At 38.5% G+C, this 23,286-nt stretch overlaps 1 protein-coding gene across 4 annotated transcripts in view; it reads left to right on the top strand.

Moving 5' to 3' along the window:
* The window catches only part of ANKRD55 (ankyrin repeat domain 55), a 115,327-nt gene that overhangs the window by 44,670 nt on the left and 47,371 nt on the right, over positions 1 to 23,286 (top strand). For all 4 annotated transcript variants that reach the window (XR_005355520.1, XM_038530627.1, XM_038530626.1 and 1 more), the window contains exons 3-4: positions 7,378 to 7,500; positions 20,925 to 21,055. Coding sequence is in view for 3 of the 4 variants with exons in the window: in XM_038530627.1 (XP_038386555.1) it covers positions 7,378 to 7,500; positions 20,925 to 21,055 (254 nt within the window). In the remaining variant the exon portion in view is untranslated. The remainder of the gene's footprint in view (positions 1 to 7,377; positions 7,501 to 20,924; positions 21,056 to 23,286) is intronic.

Below are 23,286 nucleotides of genomic sequence, written 5' to 3'. Positions count from 1 at the left end.
AGCAGCCCCAGGCACAAAGCCACTGGCCTTATCCCTGAGGCTCAGCACCTCAGGGTGCTGTTGCACCTTCCAGAACTTTTTCCCTCCTGATTTTTGCCTCCTCACAGCTTTTTGGATCTTTTATCCCCTCTGCTTGCTCCTCAGAAACTTGCCTTCTCATTTATACAGCCTGTGAGTTACCACTCATTTTCAGTCACCTCCATTTTGAGTACAGAATGGAGGGCAGGAGACAGTTCAGATTTTGAAGAATAAGGTGGAAAGGGCAGAGGTTCACAACTGCTCATTCTGAAGCAACCAGATCCTTCAGGCTTCCAGGTTTCAACTGCTAGCATTTTTTCCATGCTTCCTTATTACTTTACATAGACAGGTAGAGGAACAGATGTTCCAGGAAGGAAGCAGGTGGGGAGGAAGCCCATGGTGCCACATAAGTTAAGTACATACAACACACCAACATCTTAACAGTGATTATCTTTGAGGATATATTTTCCTCTTTTTATCTCTATTTTTGTAATTTTTATAGAGCAAGAATTATAAATAAAATAACATATAAAATGACAAATCCAATGACTTAAAATATCTGGGGATAGTATTTGGGCATCCGTGTGTGTGTGTGTGTGTGTGTGTGTGTTTTAAGCTACCAAGGTGATTCTAATGTATAGCCAGTGTTGAGATCCAGGTATATAGTCAACCTCTCATTTTACAAAATACACAGCTGAACCCATAGTGGTTCACCATAACATACTTGGCTAATATGCTCATTGTTCAAAAAGAGGATTCTTTATGAGATTTAGATTTAACTGAGAAGTCAGATCTCTTAATTACTGAGAAGTCATTTCTGCTGTCAGTCTTTTAGACCTCATAGTATTACATGCTGCAAAGTTCTAATAATATAGTTTAAACACTCTTACTTTAACCATATATCCATAATATATGACAGTTGATGGAAGCTGTTCATTTACCTCAACTCTACTTAAAATCTTAGTGATATGTCTTATAAAATTGTTTAAAGGAGTGGAAGACTCCTTCTTCTACCATTTTTCCTAACTCTGTTCCCAGGGATTATGAAAAATGAGACTTCAGTTTGTATATCTACTCTCTTCAATTTGCCAATTGGAAAAGAATATGCTGATTAAATCAGTAAGCATGTATTTATCAAGTATCTACAATATATCCAATGCTACTCTAGCTTCTACTATATAATGTGAGAGATTCTTTTTCCTATAATGAAGACAAAGCTATACAGCCAAAATTCTAATGCAATCACATGAAGAGTGATTATTCACTAGGTTTGGTCTTATTCTCTGCCTTTTATAAAGTAGTAATGAAACTATGGCAGGAACTCTGCCACTCTTCCATTTCCATTCCTTCAAATATCTTTAGAAACAAATGAGGCAGCTATTGAGGAACTTATTGTCCATCTGTGACTGTGGACTGAAAGCAAGTATGGACATTTTCAGGGACAGTGCAATTTTTAAAAAAGATTTTATTTATTTATTCATGAGAGACACACACACACAGAGAGAGAGAGAGAGAGAGAGAAGCAGAGACACAGGCAGAGGGAGAAGCAGGCTTCACACAGGGTGCCTGATGTGGGACTCGATCCTGGGGCTCCAGGATCATGCCCTGGGCTGAAGGCAGGTGCTAAACCGCTGAGCCACCCAGCCATCCCGGGACAATGCAATTTTAAAGAAAATTTAAAGAAGTAAGGAATCATATCCAATCTGGGAATTATTGATAAAGGGGGAGAAAACAGAATCAAGACAACAAGAACATCCGTGGTAGGCCAGCTGACAGAATGTGTCTGCAGCAGGGCTTCAGGAGAAATACATAGCAAAGGGAATGATTGACTTGTTTGGTCTTTGGCAATGGACCAGCCACTCAAACTATATTTGTTTTCTTAAACTTTTCTCAGTGGATCAAGGCACTAGGAGCATTTTTATAAGTGGCCACAGTAGAGGGCCATTCAAAGCATGCCTTTTAGAGGACCCAAGGAAAATCCCCTTCTCCAGATCCCTTCTAGCCCAATAGTCATTATTCATCAACAAAAGGTTATTTGGTTCTCCACAGATGTGAGAAAGACACGTAGAATATCAGTCATGAAAGGAATCTTAGAGGTCAACTTTCTACTCAACACAGTTGTTTAATCAACAGCATCCCAAGCTATGTTTGGTCAGAACCCATTCAGATCAATAGAGGATCCAGGATCCAGGATCAAACATCAGCAGTGATAAGAAGCACACTTAGCTCACAAGATAATCTCTTCAAGTTCTAAATAACTCTAGTCATTTAAAGTCTTAATTAATTCAATTTCTACCCATCAGGACTAGTTTTCCCTGTGCATCTACAGAAAACAAGTCCAAACTGTCTTCCAGTTTTTCCAGTATTTGAAAACAGTTTTCATGTCTTCTCCTAGCTAACAAATCCTATCTCCTCACCTGTTCCTCAGCTTCTAGAGTCCCCAGTTAAAATAGCAAATACTTGATGTGGAAATCTGTCAGTTCTGGGAAGTGTAAGATGAAGGTGGAGTGATATATTTGATCCAGAAGAAAGTTAGGAAGATTGGAAGAAGTGTGGTTGAAATAACAACACTTGGCTTCCTTTGCAATTTCCAAAGACCAACTAGGCTAGTACAGCCCTTCATAAAATTCATTTAAAATTTATACCTGCCTAATTGCCAAAGAACTTATTGACACAGTATTTTATTTTATTTTTTTTTTTTTTTTTTTTTTTTTTTTAATTTATTTATTTATGATAGTCACAGAGAGAGAGAGAGGCAGAGACACAGGCAGAGGGAGAAGCAGGCTCCATGCACCGGGAGCCTGACGTGGGATTCGATCCCGGGTCTCCAGGATTGCGCCCTGGGCCAAAGGCAGGCGCCAAACCGCTGCGCCACCCAGGGATCCCGACACAGTATTTTAACATCAAGAGATTTCCACAAGATTCCAGTGGATGAGAAAGCCCATTGAACATGCATGCTAAATCAATCAATCCATTCATTGTACATATACTCAAAGCCCTATGCATTAAATATTGAGATCTCGGGGATCCCTGGGTGGCTCAGTGGTTTAGCACCTGCCTTCAGCCCAGGGTGTGATCCTGGTCCCAGGATCGAGTCCTACATCAGGCTCCCTGCATGGAGCCTGCTTCTCCCTCTGCCTGTGCCTCTGCCTCTCTCTCTCTCTGTGTCTCACATGAAGAAATAAATAAAATCTAAAAAAAAGAATTAGTATTATTAAAATGAAGTTCATTTTATGAAAATACATTCTAGAGTGGCATCATTACTGAAGTTCAACATAGACATGCTTCTTAAAATGGCAAATTCCATTTCCCAGCACCCTCACCCCCCACCCCACTACCACCTGATGTCCAGTAGAGATGCCAACTGTGGAATGGCATTCACAAATCAGAAGAAGCCCCCTGAGGAACACAGTGATGCTGAGATTCAAAGAAATACAACATGTGCTACATCACAAATCCAGTTATTAAGAAAGGTCTGATTGTGGCCAGATATTTACCCAGAGATAATATTGTTGCAAGACTTCTTCCCCAGAGAATGAAATCCCCTTTTCCACTCCCAGGGCATGAAAGTTCCTTTGAGTACTTGTTCTCTCAGCTGGTATATGCAGAAAGCTTGGAGCTATTTTTCTCTTTAAAATGTTAGAAAGAAACTCTTTTTCCTCCTCACATATGACTAGCACTTTATAAAATACTCTTAAAGCCTCAGCCAATATACCCTGAGGGACTGGAGGAGAAAACAGGAGAAATAGCAAAATGTTTCAGCTCACAAGATCTCCGTAGCCTGCTCAGCAATGCAAAGGGGGTCTCATTAAGGACAAAGACAGAGAGCCCTATCTATGTCAAAGAAGTAATATTCATAATAATTGGCTTGGTTTGAATACTTACTCTGTACAGGCATTACTCTAAGCACTTTTCATGGATTAACTCATTTAGCTCTCAAAACAGCCCTAGGTAGTTACTGTTCTTATCCTATTTGACAAGTGATGAAAAGGAATAGAGAAGTTAAATAACTCACCCAGGATCACACAGCTACCAGGTAAGTGGCAGTGCCAGGATTCAAACGCTGGATGTTGCGTCTATGCTCTTAGCATTTTTCTACATTGCCTCCAAGTATGTATGCAATGTGTCACATGATGGATCATATGAAACGACTTTTGTTTCAATGCCAGCCAACTGTATCAATGACCTTAAACTTGTTTCTGCACTGCCAGAGACTTCCAGACTGGCTTTTAATCCTAACCAGCAGAACTGGTACCATCCTGGTCTGGGGACCAAGTCAAGGCCCACAGGGACTCTTCATCACCAGCGGGTGGCAATATTGTCACATGGTGCCATCAAGGTACAGTGTAGGCTTGGTATCCTCCCTAAAAGTAGAAGGCCTCGCTACCTTATGGAGAGGTCATTCCAAGCAACCCCTGAAATGGAATTTCTCTACTGTCTCTGAGACACCTAGGATAATCCTGGGGGAGGACAGAGAGATCAGAATTAAGAGAATACCCAGGGAACTATTCATTTAAGTGATTCTTCCTCTGCCCTGCCATATCCCTGGTATATTTCTTTTTTTTTTTTTTTAATTTTTTTATTTATTTATGATAGTCACAGAGAGAGAGAGAGAGTCAGAGACATAGGCAGAGGGAGAAGCAGGCTCCATGCACCGGGAGCCCGATGTGGGATTCGATCCCGGGTCGCCAGGATCGCGCCTTGGGCCAAAGGCAGGCGCCAAACCGCTGCGCCACCCAAGGACCCCTCCCTGGTATATTTCAATTGTCAATACACATTTTGTCTTCCCACTAGGGTATGTCTTTCTTAAAGACAGAGACTCTGCAACTTTTGCCCTCACAATTTCACTAGCATACAGTAGATGTTGAGTAAATGGATGAATCGTTAAACTTCAGCTCTTCACAGGCAATCGGTTCCACTGCAAGAAACAGTCTAAGAAAGATCCACAAAGTCCTCTGTTTCTTATATCTTAATGGCCCCATTGTTTAGTATAATAGCTAAGGACTAGTAGGAACTCTGAAGTAGATTTTGTTCTGCCTCACTCATCTTCTGGTCCCGCTATGCTCTGCCCTGTGCTGTGTGAATTCCTTCTATAATACATTACATTCCATAAATGTAAATCAACTGATTTTCAACAAGAGTGCTATGACCATTCAACGGGGAAGAATACTGATGGAACAATTAGATAGCCATGTGCAAAAGAATAAAAATCAGACCCTTACCTTAACACCATATATAAAAATTAACTCAAGATGGATCAAAGATCTAAGCCAAAGACCTAAAACTATAAAACTCCTAGAAGAAACCTAGGAGAGAAGCTTTGTGACATTAAATTTGACAATGATTTCTTGGACTTGATGACAAAAGGACAGACAACAAAAGGAAAAATTGGCAAATTGAGCTACATCAGAGTTAAAATCTTTTGTGTATCAGCAGAATGAAAAGGCAGCCCACAGAATGGGAGAAAATATAGGTAAATCATATGTCTATCTAATAGAGGGCTAATATCCAGAGTATATAAAGAATTTCTATAACTTAACACCAAAAATCAAACCACCTGTTTAAAAATGGTTAAAGGACTTAAGGAGATATTTCTCTTAAGATGATATATAACTAGCCAGTAAGTACATGAAAAGATACTCAACATGCCTAATCATTGAGCCATGGGAATCAAAACCATGAGATACCACTTCACATCTATTAAACTACCACCTATTATTAGAACAAACACATGAAACAATAACAGGAAATAACAAGTATCTGTAAGGACATGGAAATATTGGAACCCTCATGTGCTGTTGGCAGGAATATAAAATGGTGCAACTGCTATGGGAAACATTTTGGTGGCTCTTAAACAATTAAAAATAGAATTATTTATTATTATTGTATGATCCAGGAATTCCACTTTTAAGTTTATAGCAAAAAGAATTAAAAGCAGGGTATCAAAGCAGTTTTTTTTTTAATTTATTTATTCATGAGAGACAGAAAGAGAGAGAGAGACAGAGACACAGGCTGAGGGAGAAGCAGGCTCCCTACAAGGAGGCTGATGTGGGACTCAATCCAGGATCCCGGGATCACACCCTGGGCCAAAGGCAGATGCTCAATCACTGAGCCATCGAGGCATTCCTCCAAGCTCAAAGCAGTTTTTGAGTACCATGTTCATGATAACATTATTCAAAATTGACAAAAGGTAGAAACAGCCCAAGTATCTATCACTGGATGAATAGATAAACCACATGTGGTATAAACATACAATAGGATATTATTCAACCTTAAAAAGGAATGAAATTGTGACAAATGCCACAACATGAATGAACCTTAGGACATTATGCTAAGTAAAATAAGACCAAAGCACACTGTTAATTCCACTTACATAACATTCCTTAGAGTAGTCAAATTCATAGAGGCTGAAAGTGGTATAGTGATTTCTAGGGACTGTAGGAGGGAATAATGGACAGTTACTATCTAGTAGGTACAGAGTTTGAGCTCTGGAAGATAAAGAGTTCTGGAAATGATTGATGGTGATGATTGCACAACAAGGTGATTGTATAAAATGCCCCTGAACTATATACTTAAAAAGGGTTGAAATGGTAAAGTTTATGTTGTATACATTTCATTACAAGTTTTTAATTAAAAAAAAAAAGGGGTCTTCAAATATCTGAAGGCTGCTGCTATCATGGTCCCATAGAATAATCTCTGGAGTTAACACATCTATTTCTTCAGTTGTTCCTCAGGTGACACAAATGGGATCTATCCTGGTCTCTCTGAGTGTTCTCCAGCCACTGAGAGCCCATTAAATCTGCAGGCCATAGACCTCAACATGACACTGACCAGTTAAGAACAGAAAAGGCCTATCACCTCTTTCAGTCTGTTTACTAAACAAATAATGCAGCCAAAGTTCCTACTAGTACACAGCAGGAGGGAATAGGGTGGAGAATACATCAGGAGAACAGAAAATAACGCAATATCTCTATCAGAGTTAAGTAAACTGAGTCACTGAGAGGAAAAGTTTAATATATTTCAGACCAAAGAGGGAAACCTAAAACCAACATAAGGGTCCCATTTTCCACTCTGGTCTCACCAATTTTGAGTAGCCTGAAAGCCTACACAGATTCATAAAATCTCAGAGGACATCTAGTCCTTCCAATTTCTTCGTAATAAATGGTGATGTTACAACATGGCCCACAGGGGTCCACCTTTCTTAAGAAGCATTTAGGGTGCTTGTGAGGAGGATGACTCAGCCTCCTGCCCAGATTCATCAGAGAAGTCATGAGTCACTTGTATGGGTGATGTTATGGGTGTTATTCTTTCAGCGAATTTGGTACACACACTAAGAGTATCTCTGTTTGATTCATGAAGGTGACTCATCTGAGGAAGTTGACCTGACTATGGTTTATCAAGCAGCTTCTAATGGAGATGTCAATGCTCTGACTTCAGTAATTCGGGAAGACCCTTCCATCCTGGAATGCTGTGACAGTGAAGGTGAGCTATTTATGCATTTTGAATCCTGCAGGTTCCTGAAGGTTCTGCTCTATTCTTTTAGAGATGGCCTTCAGAGGTGAGCAATATTTATAAAATTGCATATGACAAATCATTTTGATACTAGAGGGCCAAGGAGTATCCTGCCTGAGGCTGAAGGTCCCTTAGTAGTTTTTTTTTTTTTTTAAGATTTATTTATTCATGAGAGACAGAGAGAGAGAGAGGGGAGCAGAGACACAGGCAGAGGGAGAAGCAGGCTCCGTGCAGGAAGCCCGATGCAGGACTCGATCCCAGGACTCCAGGATCACACCCTGGGCCAAAGGCAGGCGCTAAACCACTGAGCCACCCAGGGATCCCCTCTTAGTAGTTTTTTAAACCATGGTCTTGGACATAAATCTTCTAATTCTTCTATATCACCTTGTATAATGAAGCCAGTTGGTTTGGTTTTCTTTCAACTTCTTTGTATGAATGACTAAAGTAGATAGGCCAAGTAGTTAAAAAAAGAAGTATGGAAAGAGGGCTATTTTTGGTAGCATTGGATGTTGGGAAAGTGTTACTATTAAAGCCAGAAAGCAAAGATTTGCTTCTCAGAAGGTGGAGTAGATGTACTGTTCCTACTGCTAAATATAACTAAAAATCTTGGATGTTGTATATAATATAAACATAAGAACACACTGGAAAGTGGAAAGAAAATGACAGACTGGCTAGGACCATGGGACCTAAGGAATGACATGTTGGTAAGTTTCCTCGGTTTTTTTTATTGCTTCTTATATCTCGTACTTGGAGTTGAAGAATCTAACAGCTCAGAAAGGCCAATAGTCACACACACACACACACACACACACAGCCCCCAACAAAAGCCTGCTCTCTAGCCAAAGAACCAGGAATGGGACCACATAGCAAGACCGAAAACTTTTAGACAATAATGAGTCCGCTCCAACCAAACATCACACAAATACAAACAAGCAAATAAAAACTTATGGTCCTAGCCCTACCATTCCAACAAAGACCAAGTAGAGATCTTGGACCTCCACTCCAACTACTGAGCCTCCATCCCCATACCTGTCGGGGTGGTGTCAGAGGAAGCCTTTCTACAAATTAGTATTTTCACCACCACCCAGTAATGAAGAGTCTTCTCCCTTAGATGTCAATGGTAGCCAAATAGGGCACCTGAACTTCTGATCCCACCTAGCAATAATAAGGTGACACATGCACCCCTACTTCCCCTTTGGAGCAGTGTCAGAGAATGTCAGATAAAATAGAAGGTTTAAGTAAGATTAGGCAACTCCACACAATACCCCCAAATGTCCAGGTTTCAATAGCAAATCATTTGTCATATCAAGGAGCACTGGGTGTTATTCTGTATGTTGGCAAATTGAACACCAATAAAAAATAAATTTATTATTTAAAAAAAAAAGAAACAGGAATGAATGAAAAAAGACAATACCTGCCAATACTGAAATAACAGATGTTAGAATTATCTGAAAGATTTTGAAGAGGCTATGAAAAAAGAAATGCTTCGACGAGCAATTACAAATGTGCTTGAACCAAATGAAAAAAAAGGAATCCTCAACAAAGAAATAACAGACATAAAGAAGAACAAATTGGAGTATTTTGAAACTAAGAAATACAATAATTATAATTAAAAATTCAATAGATGGGATCCCTGGGTGGCGCAGAGGTTTGGCGCCTGCCTTTGGCCCAGGGCGCGATTCTGGAGACCTGGAATCGAATCCCACGTCGGGCTCCCAGTGCATGGAGCCTGCTTCTCCCTCTGCCTGTGTCTCTGCCTCTCTCTCTCTCTCTGTGACTATCATAAATAAATAAAAATTTAAAAAAAATTCAATAGATAAGCTCAGCAGCAGAATGAGGAAGCAGAGGAAAGGATCAAGAAACTTGAAAATAGAATGACAGGAATCAGCCAGTCTGAATGAACAATTGAAAGAAAATGGGCTTTAAAAAAAAAAAAAGAATATCAAGAACCCGTGGGACTGTAACAAAAGTTCTCTCATTGTTTTTTCTGTCCTAGTACTTGTGGAAAGTCATTAACGATTTTTAACCAGTGTACTTGTACCAATAAGAGCTGGGAGTCCCTTATAATGACAGCAAAATGTTTCATAAATGTATATAAAATGTTTTATAAAGTGAGTAGTTGCCCCTAATTATCCATAGTAGTTTTATTTGTTTGTTTGTTTTTAAATCAGACTTACTTGTACATATGTTTTGGGGCTAGAAATGGAAAATGAGGAGAGATGAATGTTACCACTTGTATGATAATGCAAGATCCAGACTCTGGGTTCAATCCTAGCTTGTGGCCCTTGAGTAGAAATGAATGTATGAAATCTTAAAATTTGTGGGGCACAGCTAAAGCAGTGTATGGCATTGAATATATTCATTAGAAAAAAGGAAAAGTATCAGTCAATAATCTAAGTTCTTACCCCAAGAATTTAGAAAAACAACAAAATAAACCCAAAGAAAGAAAGAATAAAGAAAGAATAGAAATCAATGGAATTAAAAACAGAAAACAATAAAGAATATCAATGAAGGAACTGATTCTTTGAAAAAAATCAATAAAATTGACAAAATTCTAGCAGTACTGACACAAAATGAAAAAAGTCACAAACTACCACTATCAAGAGTGAAACCAAAGATATCACTATAGACCCTGTGGACATCTAACCAATAAAAAGAAACTACAACAACAAAAAAAATCTCTACGCACATAAATTTGACTATTTAGATGAATGGCTCGATTCCTCAAAAAAGGTAAACAACCACAATTCATCCTGTAGGAAATAGACTATTTGAATGTCCCTATAACTATTAAGGAAAGTATATTCATAATTTTTAAATTCCCAGAAAAAGAAAGGTTTAGGCCTAGATGGTTTCTCTGGAAACTTCAAACTTTTAAATAATAATTAATATTGATTTTAAATAACCTCTTCCAGAAAAAATGAGAAGGAAACTCTTCTCAGTTACATTTATGAAGCTAATTATTACCCTGACATTGAAAACAGGTGATATAAAAAGATGATATAAAAAAATGAACCTAAAGACCAATACTCCTTATGAATGTAGATATAAAAAACCTTAGCAAAATGTTAGCAAATTTAAGTCAGTAATTTAGAACTAGAATTATATACCATGACCAAGTGGGATTTGTTATATGAATGTGTGATTTGGTATTTCAAAATCAATCGATGTAACCCATCATATTAACTAGCTAAAGAAGAAAAATCATATGATCATATCAATGAATGCAGAAAAGCATTTGAAAAAATTTTACACACATTGATGATCAAAAACTCAGAAAAATGGGAATAAAGGGGCACTTCCCCCATTTGATCTACAAAAGAAGATAAAACCCCTAGAATTAACATTTTATTTAGTGGTAAAAAAGACTGAATACTTTGCCTCTAAAATCAGGAACAAAGCAAAGATGTCCACTCTTAATTATATTCAGCATAATAATGGAAGTTCTAGCCAGTGCAAAAAAAAAGGCAAGAAAATGAAATAAAAAGCATATCTATTGAAAATGAAAAAAAACAAAACTTTCCCCTTTTGCACAGCTTGATTTTCCACGTAGAAAATCCTGAGAAGCTACCAAAAAAATGTCTACAACTCAATGAGTTCAGCAAGGTCACAGTGTGTAAGATCAATCCAGAAAAACAAATTATATTCCTGTATACTAGAAGTGAATACATGGATATCACAATTAAAACTATAATACAGTTTGGGATGCCTGGGTGGCTCAGTTGGTTAAGCGTCCAATTCTTGATTTCAGCTTAGGGCATTATCTTAGGGTCACAGGATCAAGCTCTGCATCTGGGTTCACACTCAGTGTGGAGCCTACTTAAGTTTCTCTCTTTCTCTCCCTCTGCCCCCCCCCAAAACAAAACAAAAAAAACTACAATACCATTTAAAATTGCTCAACCAAAGAATACTTAAGTGTGAATATAACAAAATATGTACCAGATTTTATACCAAAAACTATAAAATGCTGATGACAGAAATCAAAAGAGATCTAAATAAATGGAGAGACATATCATGCTCATGGATTAGAAGGCTCAAGGTAGTAAATATTCAGTGCTTTTCAAATTCATATACAGGTTTAATTCAATTTCTATCAAACCCCAGCAAGATTTTTGTGTAGATATACACAAAATTATCTAAAATGTATATAGAAAGGCCAAAGAATTAGTAGAGTTAAATCAATTTTGAAAAAGAATAAAGTGGAAAGGAGAACTTAGGAAGATGGAAGAGTAAAGGAACCTTAGTTCATGCATCGCATGTTTACAACTAGATATCATCCACATCCAAGTCAATAAACTGGAGAGTGATCCAAAGGCTGGCATAACAAACTCCACAACTAAATATAGAGAAACTGCGTCTGAAAGGTTAGGAAGGTCAGAAAGGCAGATGGAGCCTACCTGCAGGAGGGAGGGAGCTGCACATGGAGAGGACAGAGAAACAGGCCCTTACACGGGGAGCCACTCATGGAAGTCTGATCCCCATAACATTTTTTCCTTAAAAACCAGAGGGACTGGATTCTGCGAGTTTTTAAAACCAGTGGGTCTTGGAGCCTAAAGCTTTAAAAGTCAGCTGACTCAGCTCTGGGTGAGCCAGGAGGGTGAGTGATAGCTGGGTTGCCACCCTTAAAGAATCAGCAGATTATATGGAGAAGGAACAACAACAACAACAAAAACGGCACTTTACATAACAGCAGGCGCAAGTGAAAGATCAGTTCATAGTGATTTCTGAAAATGAGAAAACTGGCAGCACCATTCCCCACCCCCCCGCCCCGCCCCTCAGTATAAACACAGAGCCACCTGTGGGAGGTGGGGCTACATAGACACTTGTAGCCTTGGCCCAGAGCTCAAGGCAAATTTTGTTAAAGTTGTGCACATGCTCTGCCCAGTGGCCAGGTACACAACTGCCACCCTGTGCCCCACCCAGCCACAGCACTACACCCAGCCAGCCACTTGCCTCCTGGTGCCAGGGCACAGCTTCCAGCCACCACAGCACTTCAGGACATCCAGATATGACTAATGGCCCAACACGAATTTTGCTAATACTGTCACCCCACTCCCAAGTTCCCCAATGGGCATGCCCCCTCAGGGCTACCCTGCCTGGGTCCCACTAATACCACAGAGAGTCATTGCAGACAACGGTACTGAAAGGAAAATTAACTCAGACACAATACTCAAGGTATGAAGAGCACACACAGGATAGTGGTAACAGGGGACACTACACTGCAGGGCACTCCAGGATCTCCTTTTCATAAAGTTACTAGTTTCTTTTTTTTTTTAAGATTTTTTAATTTTATTATTTACTCATGAGACACAGAGAGAGAGAGAGAGAGAGAGAGAGAGGCAGAGATACAGGCAGAGGGAGAAGCAGGGAACCCAACGTGGGATTTGATCCCTGGTCTCCAGGATCAGGCCCTGGGCTGAAGGCAGCGCTAAACCACTGAGCCACCTGGGCTGCCCAAAGTTAACTACTTTTAAAAACAAAAAACATAGCTGACTTTCTTAACACAGAGAGACAGACACAGGCAGACAAAACAAAGACAGAAATTTATCCTAACTGAAAGAATAGGAAAAAGCTATGGCCAGAGATCTAAGTGAAACAAATTTAAGTAACATGACTGATAGTTTAAAGCAATGATCATAAGGAGACTCACTGAACTTGAGAAAAGAGTGTAAGACATGAGTGAGACCCTTAATACAAAGATAAGGAATAAATCACAGATATAAAGGACTCATTAAATGAAATGAAAAATGCTCTTAATGGAATGAATAGCAGAATGGAAAAAACAGAGGAAGTAATTAGTGACCTAGAAGACAGTAATTAAAAGTAATCAAGCTGAACAAAAGAGAGAAAAAAGAATTGAACAAAACATAAATAGGCATAGGAACTCAGTGACTCCATTAAACATAAGTAACATTTGTACTACAGGAGTCCCAGAAGAGAGAGAAAAGGGGGCAGAAATTTTATTTGAAGAAATAATAGCTGAAAACTTCTCTGAGGAACAGATATCCAGATCCAGGACAGACAGAGAACTCCCATCAAAATCAAGAAAAGCAGACCCACACCTAAACATATTGTAAATAAACTTGCAAGATATAGTGATAAAGAAAAAATCTTAAAAGCAGTAAGACAAAAGAAGCCAGTAACTTACAAGTGAAAGCCTATAAGGCTATCAGGAAATTTTTCAACAGCAACTTCCAGAAGGGAGTGGCATGATATATTCAGTATTGAATGCGAAAAAGCTGCAGCCAAGAATGCTCTATCCAGCAAAGTTATCATTCAGAATAGAAGGAGAGATAAAGATTTTTCCCCTGTAAGAAATATTAAAGGGAAAAAAAAGAAATATTAAAGGGGACTCTGTATGAAAAGGAGAGACCAAAAGTGACACTATAATGACAGGAAACACAAAAGCAGTAAAAATGAATATTTCTATTAAAAAAATCAGTCAACAAACTCATAAAAAAAGATGTAAAACATAATAAAATGTGGAGAGAAGAAGAGAAAGGAATAGGTTCAAACTGAAATGACCATCAACTTAATATATACTGCTATATGCAGAAGAGGTTATATACAAACCTAGATGTCAAACCATATGTCAAAAACCACTAATAAACATGCAAAGAATAAAGAGAAAGAAATCCAAATATAGTATAAAGAAAATCAGCAAAACATGAAAGACAAGAAAGGATCAGAGAAAATCTTCAGAAACAACCACAAAACAAGTAATGAAATGGCAATAAATGCATATCTATCAATAATAACTTTGAATGTAAATGGACTAAACACTCCAATCAAAAGGCATAAGGTGACAGAATGGATAAAAAAATAAGACCCGGGGATCCCTGGGTGGCTCAGTGGTTTGGCACCTGCCTTCGGCCCAGGGTGTGATCCTGGAGTCCCAGGATCGAGTCCCGTGTTAGGCTCCCGGCATGGAGCCTGTTTCTCCCTCCTCCTGTGTCTCTGCCTCTCTCTCTCTCTCTCTCTCTCTCTCTCTCACACACACACATAAATAAATAAATAAATAAATAAATAAATAAATAAATAAATCTTTTAAAAAAAAATAAGACCCATCTATATGCTTCCTCTGAGAGACTCATTTCATACCTAAAGAAATCTGAAGTTTGAAAGTGAGGGGATGGAGAAACATCTATCATGCAAACTGACATCAAAAGAAAGCCAGAGGAGCATCTGGGTACCTCAGTTGGTTAAGCATCTGCCTTTGGCTCAGGTCATGATCTCAGGGTCCTGGGATAGAGCCCTGCATCAGACTCTGCTCAGTAGGCAGTCTGCTTCTCCCTCTCACTCTCCTTCTTTGCTCTCCCTTTCTCTCAGATAAATAAAATCTTTTTCAAAAAAGGCCAAAATAGCTATATATATATATATATATCAGACAAATGAGACTTTGAAACAAAGACTGTTAACAACAAAGAAGGAAACTATATAATAATAAAGGGTACAGTCCAGCAAGAAGATTCAACAATTATAAATATTTATGCACCCACCATAGAAGCACCTATTAATAACAAACTGAAAGGAAATGATCAATAATATAATAATAGGAAGGAACTTTAACACCCCACTTACATCAGTGATTAGATTATTTAAACAGAAAATCAACAATGGCTTTGAATGACATACTGGACCAGAAGGATTTAACAGATATATTTAGAACATTCCATCCTAAAACAGCAGAATACCCATTCTTCTTCAAGTGCACATGGAACATTCTCTGTACTATGCATCTTTTCTGACCACAATGCCATGAAACTAGAAGAAGACATCTGGAAAGACCACAAATAATTGGAAGTTAAGTAACACAGTATTAAACAATAAATGTGCCAACCAGGAAATAAGTGAAAAATTAAAAAGGACATGGAAACAAATAAAAATGAAAACACAATGGGCCGAAACTTTTGTGATGCAACAAAAGTGGCTCAAAGAGGGAAGCTTAGAGCAATGTAGGCCTACCTCAAGAAGCAAGAAAAATCTCAAATAAACAACCTAACCTTACGCCTGAAGGAGCTAGAAAAAGAACAAAAAACAAAACCTAAAGTCAGCAGAAAGAAGAAAATAATAAATATTAGAGCAAAAATAAATGATATAGAAACTAAAAAAAAAAAACTAACAGAATAGATCAATGAAACTAGGAGCTGGTTCTTTGGGGGAAAAAATCAATAAAATTGATAAACCTCTAGCCAGACTTATCAAGAAAAAAAGAAAAAGGACTCAAATAAATAAAATCACAAATGAGAGAGGAGAAATAACAGCCAACACCACAGAAATACAAACAATTATAAAAGAATATTATGAAAAACTATATGTCAACAAATTGGACAACTTGGAAGAAGTGGATAGATTCCTAGAAACATATAAACTACAAAAACTGAAACAAGAAGAAATAGAAAATTTGAACAGACCAATAAACCAGAAAAGAAATTGAATCAGTATTCAAAAAATTCCCAAGAAACAAAAATCCAGGACCAGATGGCTTCACAAGTGAATTCTACCAAACATTTAAAAAAGAGTTAATACCTATTCTCCTAAAAATGAGTGGGAAATATCAGAAAGGGAGACAGAACATGAGAGACTCCTAACTCTAGGAAACAAACTAGGGGTGGTGGAAGGGGAGGTGGGCGAGGGGTGGGGGTGACTGGGTGACGGGCACTGAGGGGGGCACGTGATGAGATGAACACTGGATATTATTCTATATGTTGGCAAATTGAACACCAATAAAAAATAAATTTATAACAAAATAAACTAAAAAAATACCTATTCTCCTCAAACTATTCCAAAAACTAGAAAAGGAAGGAAAACTTCCAAATTCATTCTATGAAGCCAGCATTATCCTGATACCAAAACCTGATAAAGACACCACTAAAAAAGAGAACTACAGGCCAAAATCCCTGATAAACATAGATGCAAAAATCCTCAATAAAATACAGTAAACCAAGGGTACCTGGGTAGCTCAGTGGTTGAGTGTTTCTGCCTTCAGCTCAGTGCTTGATCCTGGAGTCCTGGGATTGAGTCCCAGATGGGCTCCCTGTGGGGACCCTGTTCCTCCCTCTGCCTGTGTCTCTGCCTCTCTCTCTGTGTCTCTCATGGATAAGTAAAATCTTAAAAAAAAAAATACTAGTAAACCAAATTCAACAATATTTTAAAAAATCATCCACAATTAAGTGGATTTATTCCTGGGTTGCAAGGGTGGTTCAATATTCACAAATCAATCAATGTGATACATCACGTCAATAAGAGAAAGTATAAGAACCATATGATCATTTCATTAGATGCAGAAAAAGCATTTGACAAAGTACCATTCATGATAAAAATCCTCAAAAAAGTAGGTTTAGAGGGAACATACCTCAACATAATAAAGGCCATCTATGGGAAATCCTAAACATCATCTTCAATGGGGAAAAGCTGAGTTTTTCCTCTAAGGTCAGAAATAAGACAAGTATGTCCATTCTCACCACTTCTCTTGCACACAGTACTAAAAGTCTCAACTACAGCAATCATATGAGAAAAAGGAATGTAGGTTATCCAAATCAGTAAGGAAGAAGTAAAAATGTTCCCTATTTGCAGATGACATCATAGTATATATAGAAAGCTCTACCAAAGACTCCACCAAAAAAACTGTCAAAACTGTTACATGAATTCAGTAAAGTTGCAGAGTACAAAATCAATGGACAGAAATCTGGTGCATTTCTCTACACCAATAATGAAACACCCAGAAAGAGAAATTAAGGTAGCAGTCCCATTTACAATTGTACCAAAAACAGTGAGATACCTAGGAATAAACCTAACCAAAGAAGTAAAAGACCTGTGGTCTGAAAACCGTTAAACACTGATGAAGGAAATTGAAGATGACACATAGAAATGGAAAGCCATTCCATGCTCATGGATGGGAAGAAAAAATATTGTTTAAATGTTCACACTACCCAATACAGTCTACACATTTAATGCAATCCTTATCAAAATAGCAACAGCATTTTTCACAGAACTAGAACAAATAATTCTAAAATTTATATGGAACCACAAAAGACCCTGAATAGCCAAAGCAATCTGGAAAACGAAAAAACAAAGCTGGAGGCATCATAATTCTTGACTTCAAGTTATATTACAAAGCTATAGTCATCAAAATAGTCTGGTACTGGCACAAAAATAGATATATATCTCAACAGAACAGAATAGAAAATCCAGAAATGGACCCACAACTATGTGGTCAGTTAATCTTTGACAAAGCAGGAAAGAATATCCAATGGGAATGGGATAGTCTCTTCAACAAATGGTATTGGAGGAACGCCTGGATGGCTCAGCAGTTGAGCGTCTGCCTTTGGCTCAGGGCATGATCCCGGGGTCCCGGGATAGAGTCCCACATCAGGTTCCCTGCATGGAGCCTGCTTCTCCTCTCTCTTCCTATGTTTCTGCCTCTCTCTGTGTGTCTCTCATGAATAAATAAATAAATTCTTTTAAAAATAAAAAACCAAATGGTGTTGGAAACACTAGATAGTAACACGCAAAAGAAAGAAGCTGGATCACTTTCTTATACCATACACAAAAATATATTCAAAATGGATTAAAAACCAAAATGTAAATTGTTGAAGATAGGCAATAACCTTTTTGACATTGGCTGTAGCAACTTTTTCCTAGGTAGGTCTCCTTTGACAAGGGAAACAAAAGCAAAAATAAACTATTAGGACCATATCAAAATAAAAACTTTTGCACAGTGAATCAACAAAACTGAAAGGAAGCCTATGAATGGGAAAGATATTTGCAAATGACATATCTGATAAAGGGTTAGTATACAAAATATATAAAGAACTTATAAAACTCAGCACCTAAAAAAGAAATAATCCAATTTAAAAACGAGAAGAAGACATGAACAGACATTTCTCCAAAGAAGACTTAGACATGGCCAACTGACAGATGAAAAGCTGTTCATCTTCGCTTATCATCAGGGAAATACAAACCAAAACTACAATGCAATATCACCTCACACCTTTCAGAATGGCTAAAATCAACAACAGAAGATACAACAGATATTGGTGAGGATGTGGAGAAAAAGGACTCTCATGTACTGTTGGTAGAAATGCAAAGTGATGCAGCCACTATGAAGCAAAGTATGGAGGTTGGTTCATTCTAGGCCTTTTTCGGTTCATTTGTCCCTCAAAAAAGTTAAAATTAGAACTACCCTATGATCTGCAAAAATGCAAAAACACTAATTCAAAGGAATACATGCCCCTATGTTTATAGCAACATTATTACAGTAGCCAAGATATGGAAGCAGCCCAAGTTTCCATCAATAGATGAATGGATAGAGAAGATGTGGTGTGTGTGTGTGTGTGTGTGTGTGTGTGTATACACATATATATGTGTATATATATATATTTTTTATTATTGAATTTTGATTTGCCAACATATAACACCCAGTGCTCATCCCATCAAGTGCCCTCTTCAGTGCCCATCACCCAGTTACCCCATCCCCCTACCCGCCTCCCCTTCCACTACCCTTTGTTCATTTCCCAGAGTTAGGAATCTCTCATGTTTTGCCACCCTCTCTAATTTTTCCCACTCATTTTCTCTCCTTTCCCTTATAATCCCTTTCACTATTTCTTATATTCCCCGTATGAGTGAAACCATATAATGATTGTCCTTCTCCAATTGACTTACTTCACTCAGCCTAATACTATGTATGTATATATATATATATATATATATATCACATCTTCTCTACCCATTCATCTCTATATATATAATATGTATATATATGAATATTATTCAGCTGTAAAAAAGAATGAAATCTTGCCATTTGCAACAATATGGACAGAGCTAGAGAATATAATGCTAAGTGAAATAAGTCAGTTAGAGAAAGACTAATACCATATGATTTCACTCATATGTGGAATTTAAGAAACAAAAGAAATGAGCAAAGGGGGGGAAAAGAGAGACAAATCAAGAAACAGACTCTTAAATACAGAGAATACACTGATGGTTACCAGAGGAGAGCTGGGTGGGGGGATGGGTTAAAAAGGTGATGATGATTAAGGATGCACTGATTGTGATGGGCACCAAGTGAAGTGTTGAATCACTATACTATACACCTGCGTCTAATATCACACTGTATCTTAACTAGCTGGAATTAAAATAAAAAAATTTTTTTTTAAAAAAGGAATAAAGCAGGAGAAATCAGTCTGCCAAATTTCAAGACTTATTATATAGCTAAGGAATCAAGACTATGTGGTAATGGCTGAGGGATACACACATAGATTAATGGAAAAGAAGAAAAAATCAGAAATAAACTCATACAAATATACTCAACTGATTACTGACAACAGTGCAGATGTAATTCAGAGTGGAAGAAAGCCTCTTCAACAAATGGTGCTAGAGCAATTCAACACTGGCAAACAAAAAAAAAAAAAAAAAAAGAGAGAGAGAGAGAGAGAAGGAGGGAGGGTGGGAGAGAGGGAGGAAAGGGGGAAAAAGGAGAGGAAGAAATAAAGAAGGAACTGTCACAACTTTTTAAGACAAAAGTTTCACTGCTGCTTTTACTCAAAGAGCATTAGAAGGGGGCGATTTGCAGATAAACTGGATTAGTCTTTCGGGGAAAACAGCAGTCCTGCCATTTGTCCATTTTCAGGGATCTCCTAGGGTCCTAGCTTGCAGTTCACTGGAAGAAGGTGGAACCACCAATGATAAGACACGTAAACAAGTCTCAGCTTAGCAAGGGACTGTGTATGAGATTTGGTTTCTTCATCCTGAAAGAGTGGGAAGCCCCTGGATTCTGTCTCATCAGGCAGGCCTACGAGTTAATCAGAATGTGTAATTTCAGCTCTGTTTTTATTCATAAAGAAAACACATGAGGAACCAAATGCTTTGGCCTATATTAATAACCAAAACAGAAGTATTTCAACAAAGGTAGACCCTTTTCTCAATAATGTGTACAAGCCAAAGCTAGACTGCCATCACTGCCCTTTATCATCCACCACCTCTAATAAAAGTCTGTTGGACCTGTCTGCCTGGCTGGAGTTGCTTTCTAGATACTTTCAGATTCTACATTGTTCAGGCCAAGCCAGGATAAAACTGCCTGTTATGTCCCAAATTGTGCTAATTCTCAAGGTAGTAAAGAGGAATTTTTTAAATCATTGGTACAAAATGTTTTAATCAACCGATTACTGCAAAATTATGGAAGATTTAATAGAGCCAGAAAAAAATACATAGTTTTTATAAATGTAGCAACAATGATTTTCATTTCTCCCGAGTCCCGTGTAGCTCAACAGCTGGGTTTGTGTTGAGGACAGCTCATTTATCTATAAAGAACATAATAAGTGAACAGGTAAATAAAGTTTGCCCATAAATTTCACAAATCAAATATTAAAAGCTGATGAAATATCTCATTCCAGGATGTACACCCTTGATGCATGCAGTTTCTGGACGTCAAGTGGACACAGTGAAGCTGCTGTTGAAGATGGGTGCCAATATTAACATGCAGGATGCTTATGGCCGCACGAGTCTATGCCTGGCAACCTATCTGGTACCCACAATGTTTCTGTGGTGGTCAAGGAGTGGGGAGGGCAGAATGTGTTGTTATGGGGTCCCCCTTTGCAGAAAAGTATTCTTGGATTTATGCACCTAGCCAGCGGAAGTAGAAGTTGAAGCTTTGCTCCAATCATTTCTGACAATTACAGCACTACAAAGATTTGGTTTTGTGGATCTCAGTCATTTTGGATCTTCCTAACAATCCTTCAAGATAGAGGTGACATTGCCATTACGGATATATTATTATTTTCCATCTTGATTGCATCAGAATTTGCCTTGGGGCATTTCTGGACCTACTTGGTACTACTTCTAAGAATGCAGTCTGCTAATACGCAGAGTGAGTGGTGGCCCTTGAAGCTGAAGTAACATTGCAGAGTAAGATGAGTTGAGTGGTAGCTGGAGAATATGGGGATATTGAGAGCTGGGAAAAGTGAGGGGTGGCAGTAGGGGAGAAATATCAGACTATTAAGGGGCAATACCAAGCATAGGACTCCATCTACAATCAGTACTCACTATGAAAATTGTATAGAGTGTGTCTTCATCAAGAGATTTCAGTTCAGCATTTCCCAACATTAGAGCAAGCTTGGTAATCCTTGCTGGAAATCTTCAAGCCCCTCTCTTTTCAGATCCTCCGTGCAATCATTCTAGGGAACTCCATGGCTACATTAAGTCTAGGGCAAGCAAGTTCTTAGCACCACACATGGATCATCATTCTCCTTCACCTCCAGTGAGGCTCCTGGAAACCCTTGCCATAACTATTGTTGCTACCAAAGCAGATTCTTGGATTTGCTATTGCTTCCCATTGACAGTGGTGGGTTTGCCCTGGACAAGCCCCACTGTGTCCTGCAGCTGCCCTGCTGAAGTAGGCACATGTCCTTTCCCCATACGCCACACCTTCCTGCCATGATGTAGCATAGATTACATTGAGCCATTGCCTAATTCTTACAGAGACTTTCTTTAGAAACTACTTTTTCTTTTTCTATTTGCATGTCCCCTTTCTCCAGGACTTAGACATGAAACTGGGAAGAATTTTTCAAAGTATTGCAATACTTGTTTCAAATACACTTTCCAGGAGTACACCGTAGACTTCCTGAGTCAGACACCGTGAGCAGACATGGGTAGAGGGTGGGAAGGAGGTGTCTGCAAGTTAAACAAACCTCCCTGGGTATTTTTATACCCAATCAAGTTTGAAAGCCACTGGCCTATGAGTATTAGATGGAATCTCATATCTCAGAGAGACACAGGAATGCCCTCTCAGCCCCCTTTCCCAATAGCCCAGCATGCCCTAATAACTGCTCCTGCTATGGATTTTATTTGTTTGTTGTTTTCCTGGTATCTGAGCTGAGGAAAGACAAATTTTGGATCAAGCATGGAGGAAAGAGAATAGTGATGGTTTCTAGAGTTGACTGCTACTTGTGTAGAGAATAGACTGAAACCAAGGTGCACTTCATTCAAAATTCTGAAGTTTCAGGACTGAGAAGAGGTATCCTGTAGATCGCCTAGATCTGTAGTGAGCCTAAAGAGAGAGGTGCTACCTTTGCAGACAACTCTTTCTAAGGAGCTACCTGAGGGAAGTATGCCTGCACGACAGGATGTAGTATCACTCTCTTAATGATGCCCCCTCTTCTTTGTGGTAACCCAAGGAAGGACCCCACCCTGTTTCTTCTGTGGCTCCCTGGGAAGGGTGAGGGTTGGTCCTGAGGATTGCACCATGGAGCCCACCACTCCCTTCTAGCAGCGTTTGAATTCAAGTATTAAAGAGAAACTTGGCAAAAAGGGCACTTAGAAATTGTCTGTCACAGCTCCAAACTTAGTATACAAATATACTTACCGTGGATGTGTAAGCTTAGGCAAATCACTTCACTTCCTTGTACCTCCTTCCTCATTTGTAAAATGTAGTAAAAATAATATCCCACATTTATCACAAGAGAAAGAGAAACACATGTGGAACTACCCAGCACACAGTGAGTAAAAAATGTACTTGTTGGTTCTGAACAGTGACCATTGGTTTCAATTGTATTCAGTGATTTTCTGATTTCTGAAGAAAAAAAGAAAACCACATACACATAGTTCCAGGAAATGTTGCAAAATGATTAAAATGTTTCAAACCCTCCCCCATGAGAAGATCTGTTTTTCAAAAACTGTAAAACTTAGGCAACTCTCAAATTTGTCCAGCATGCCTTTCTTGTGGGTCTCCGGGTCATATTTTTTCCTTTTAATCAGAGA

Source organism: Canis lupus, chromosome 2, assembly GCF_011100685.1.
Source record: "Canis lupus familiaris isolate Mischka breed German Shepherd chromosome 2, alternate assembly UU_Cfam_GSD_1.0, whole genome shotgun sequence".
Lineage (NCBI taxonomy): Eukaryota > Metazoa > Chordata > Mammalia > Carnivora > Canidae > Canis > Canis lupus.
Note: the sequence above shows the minus strand (reverse complement) of the source record. Positions and strands in the feature narration are given on the sequence as shown.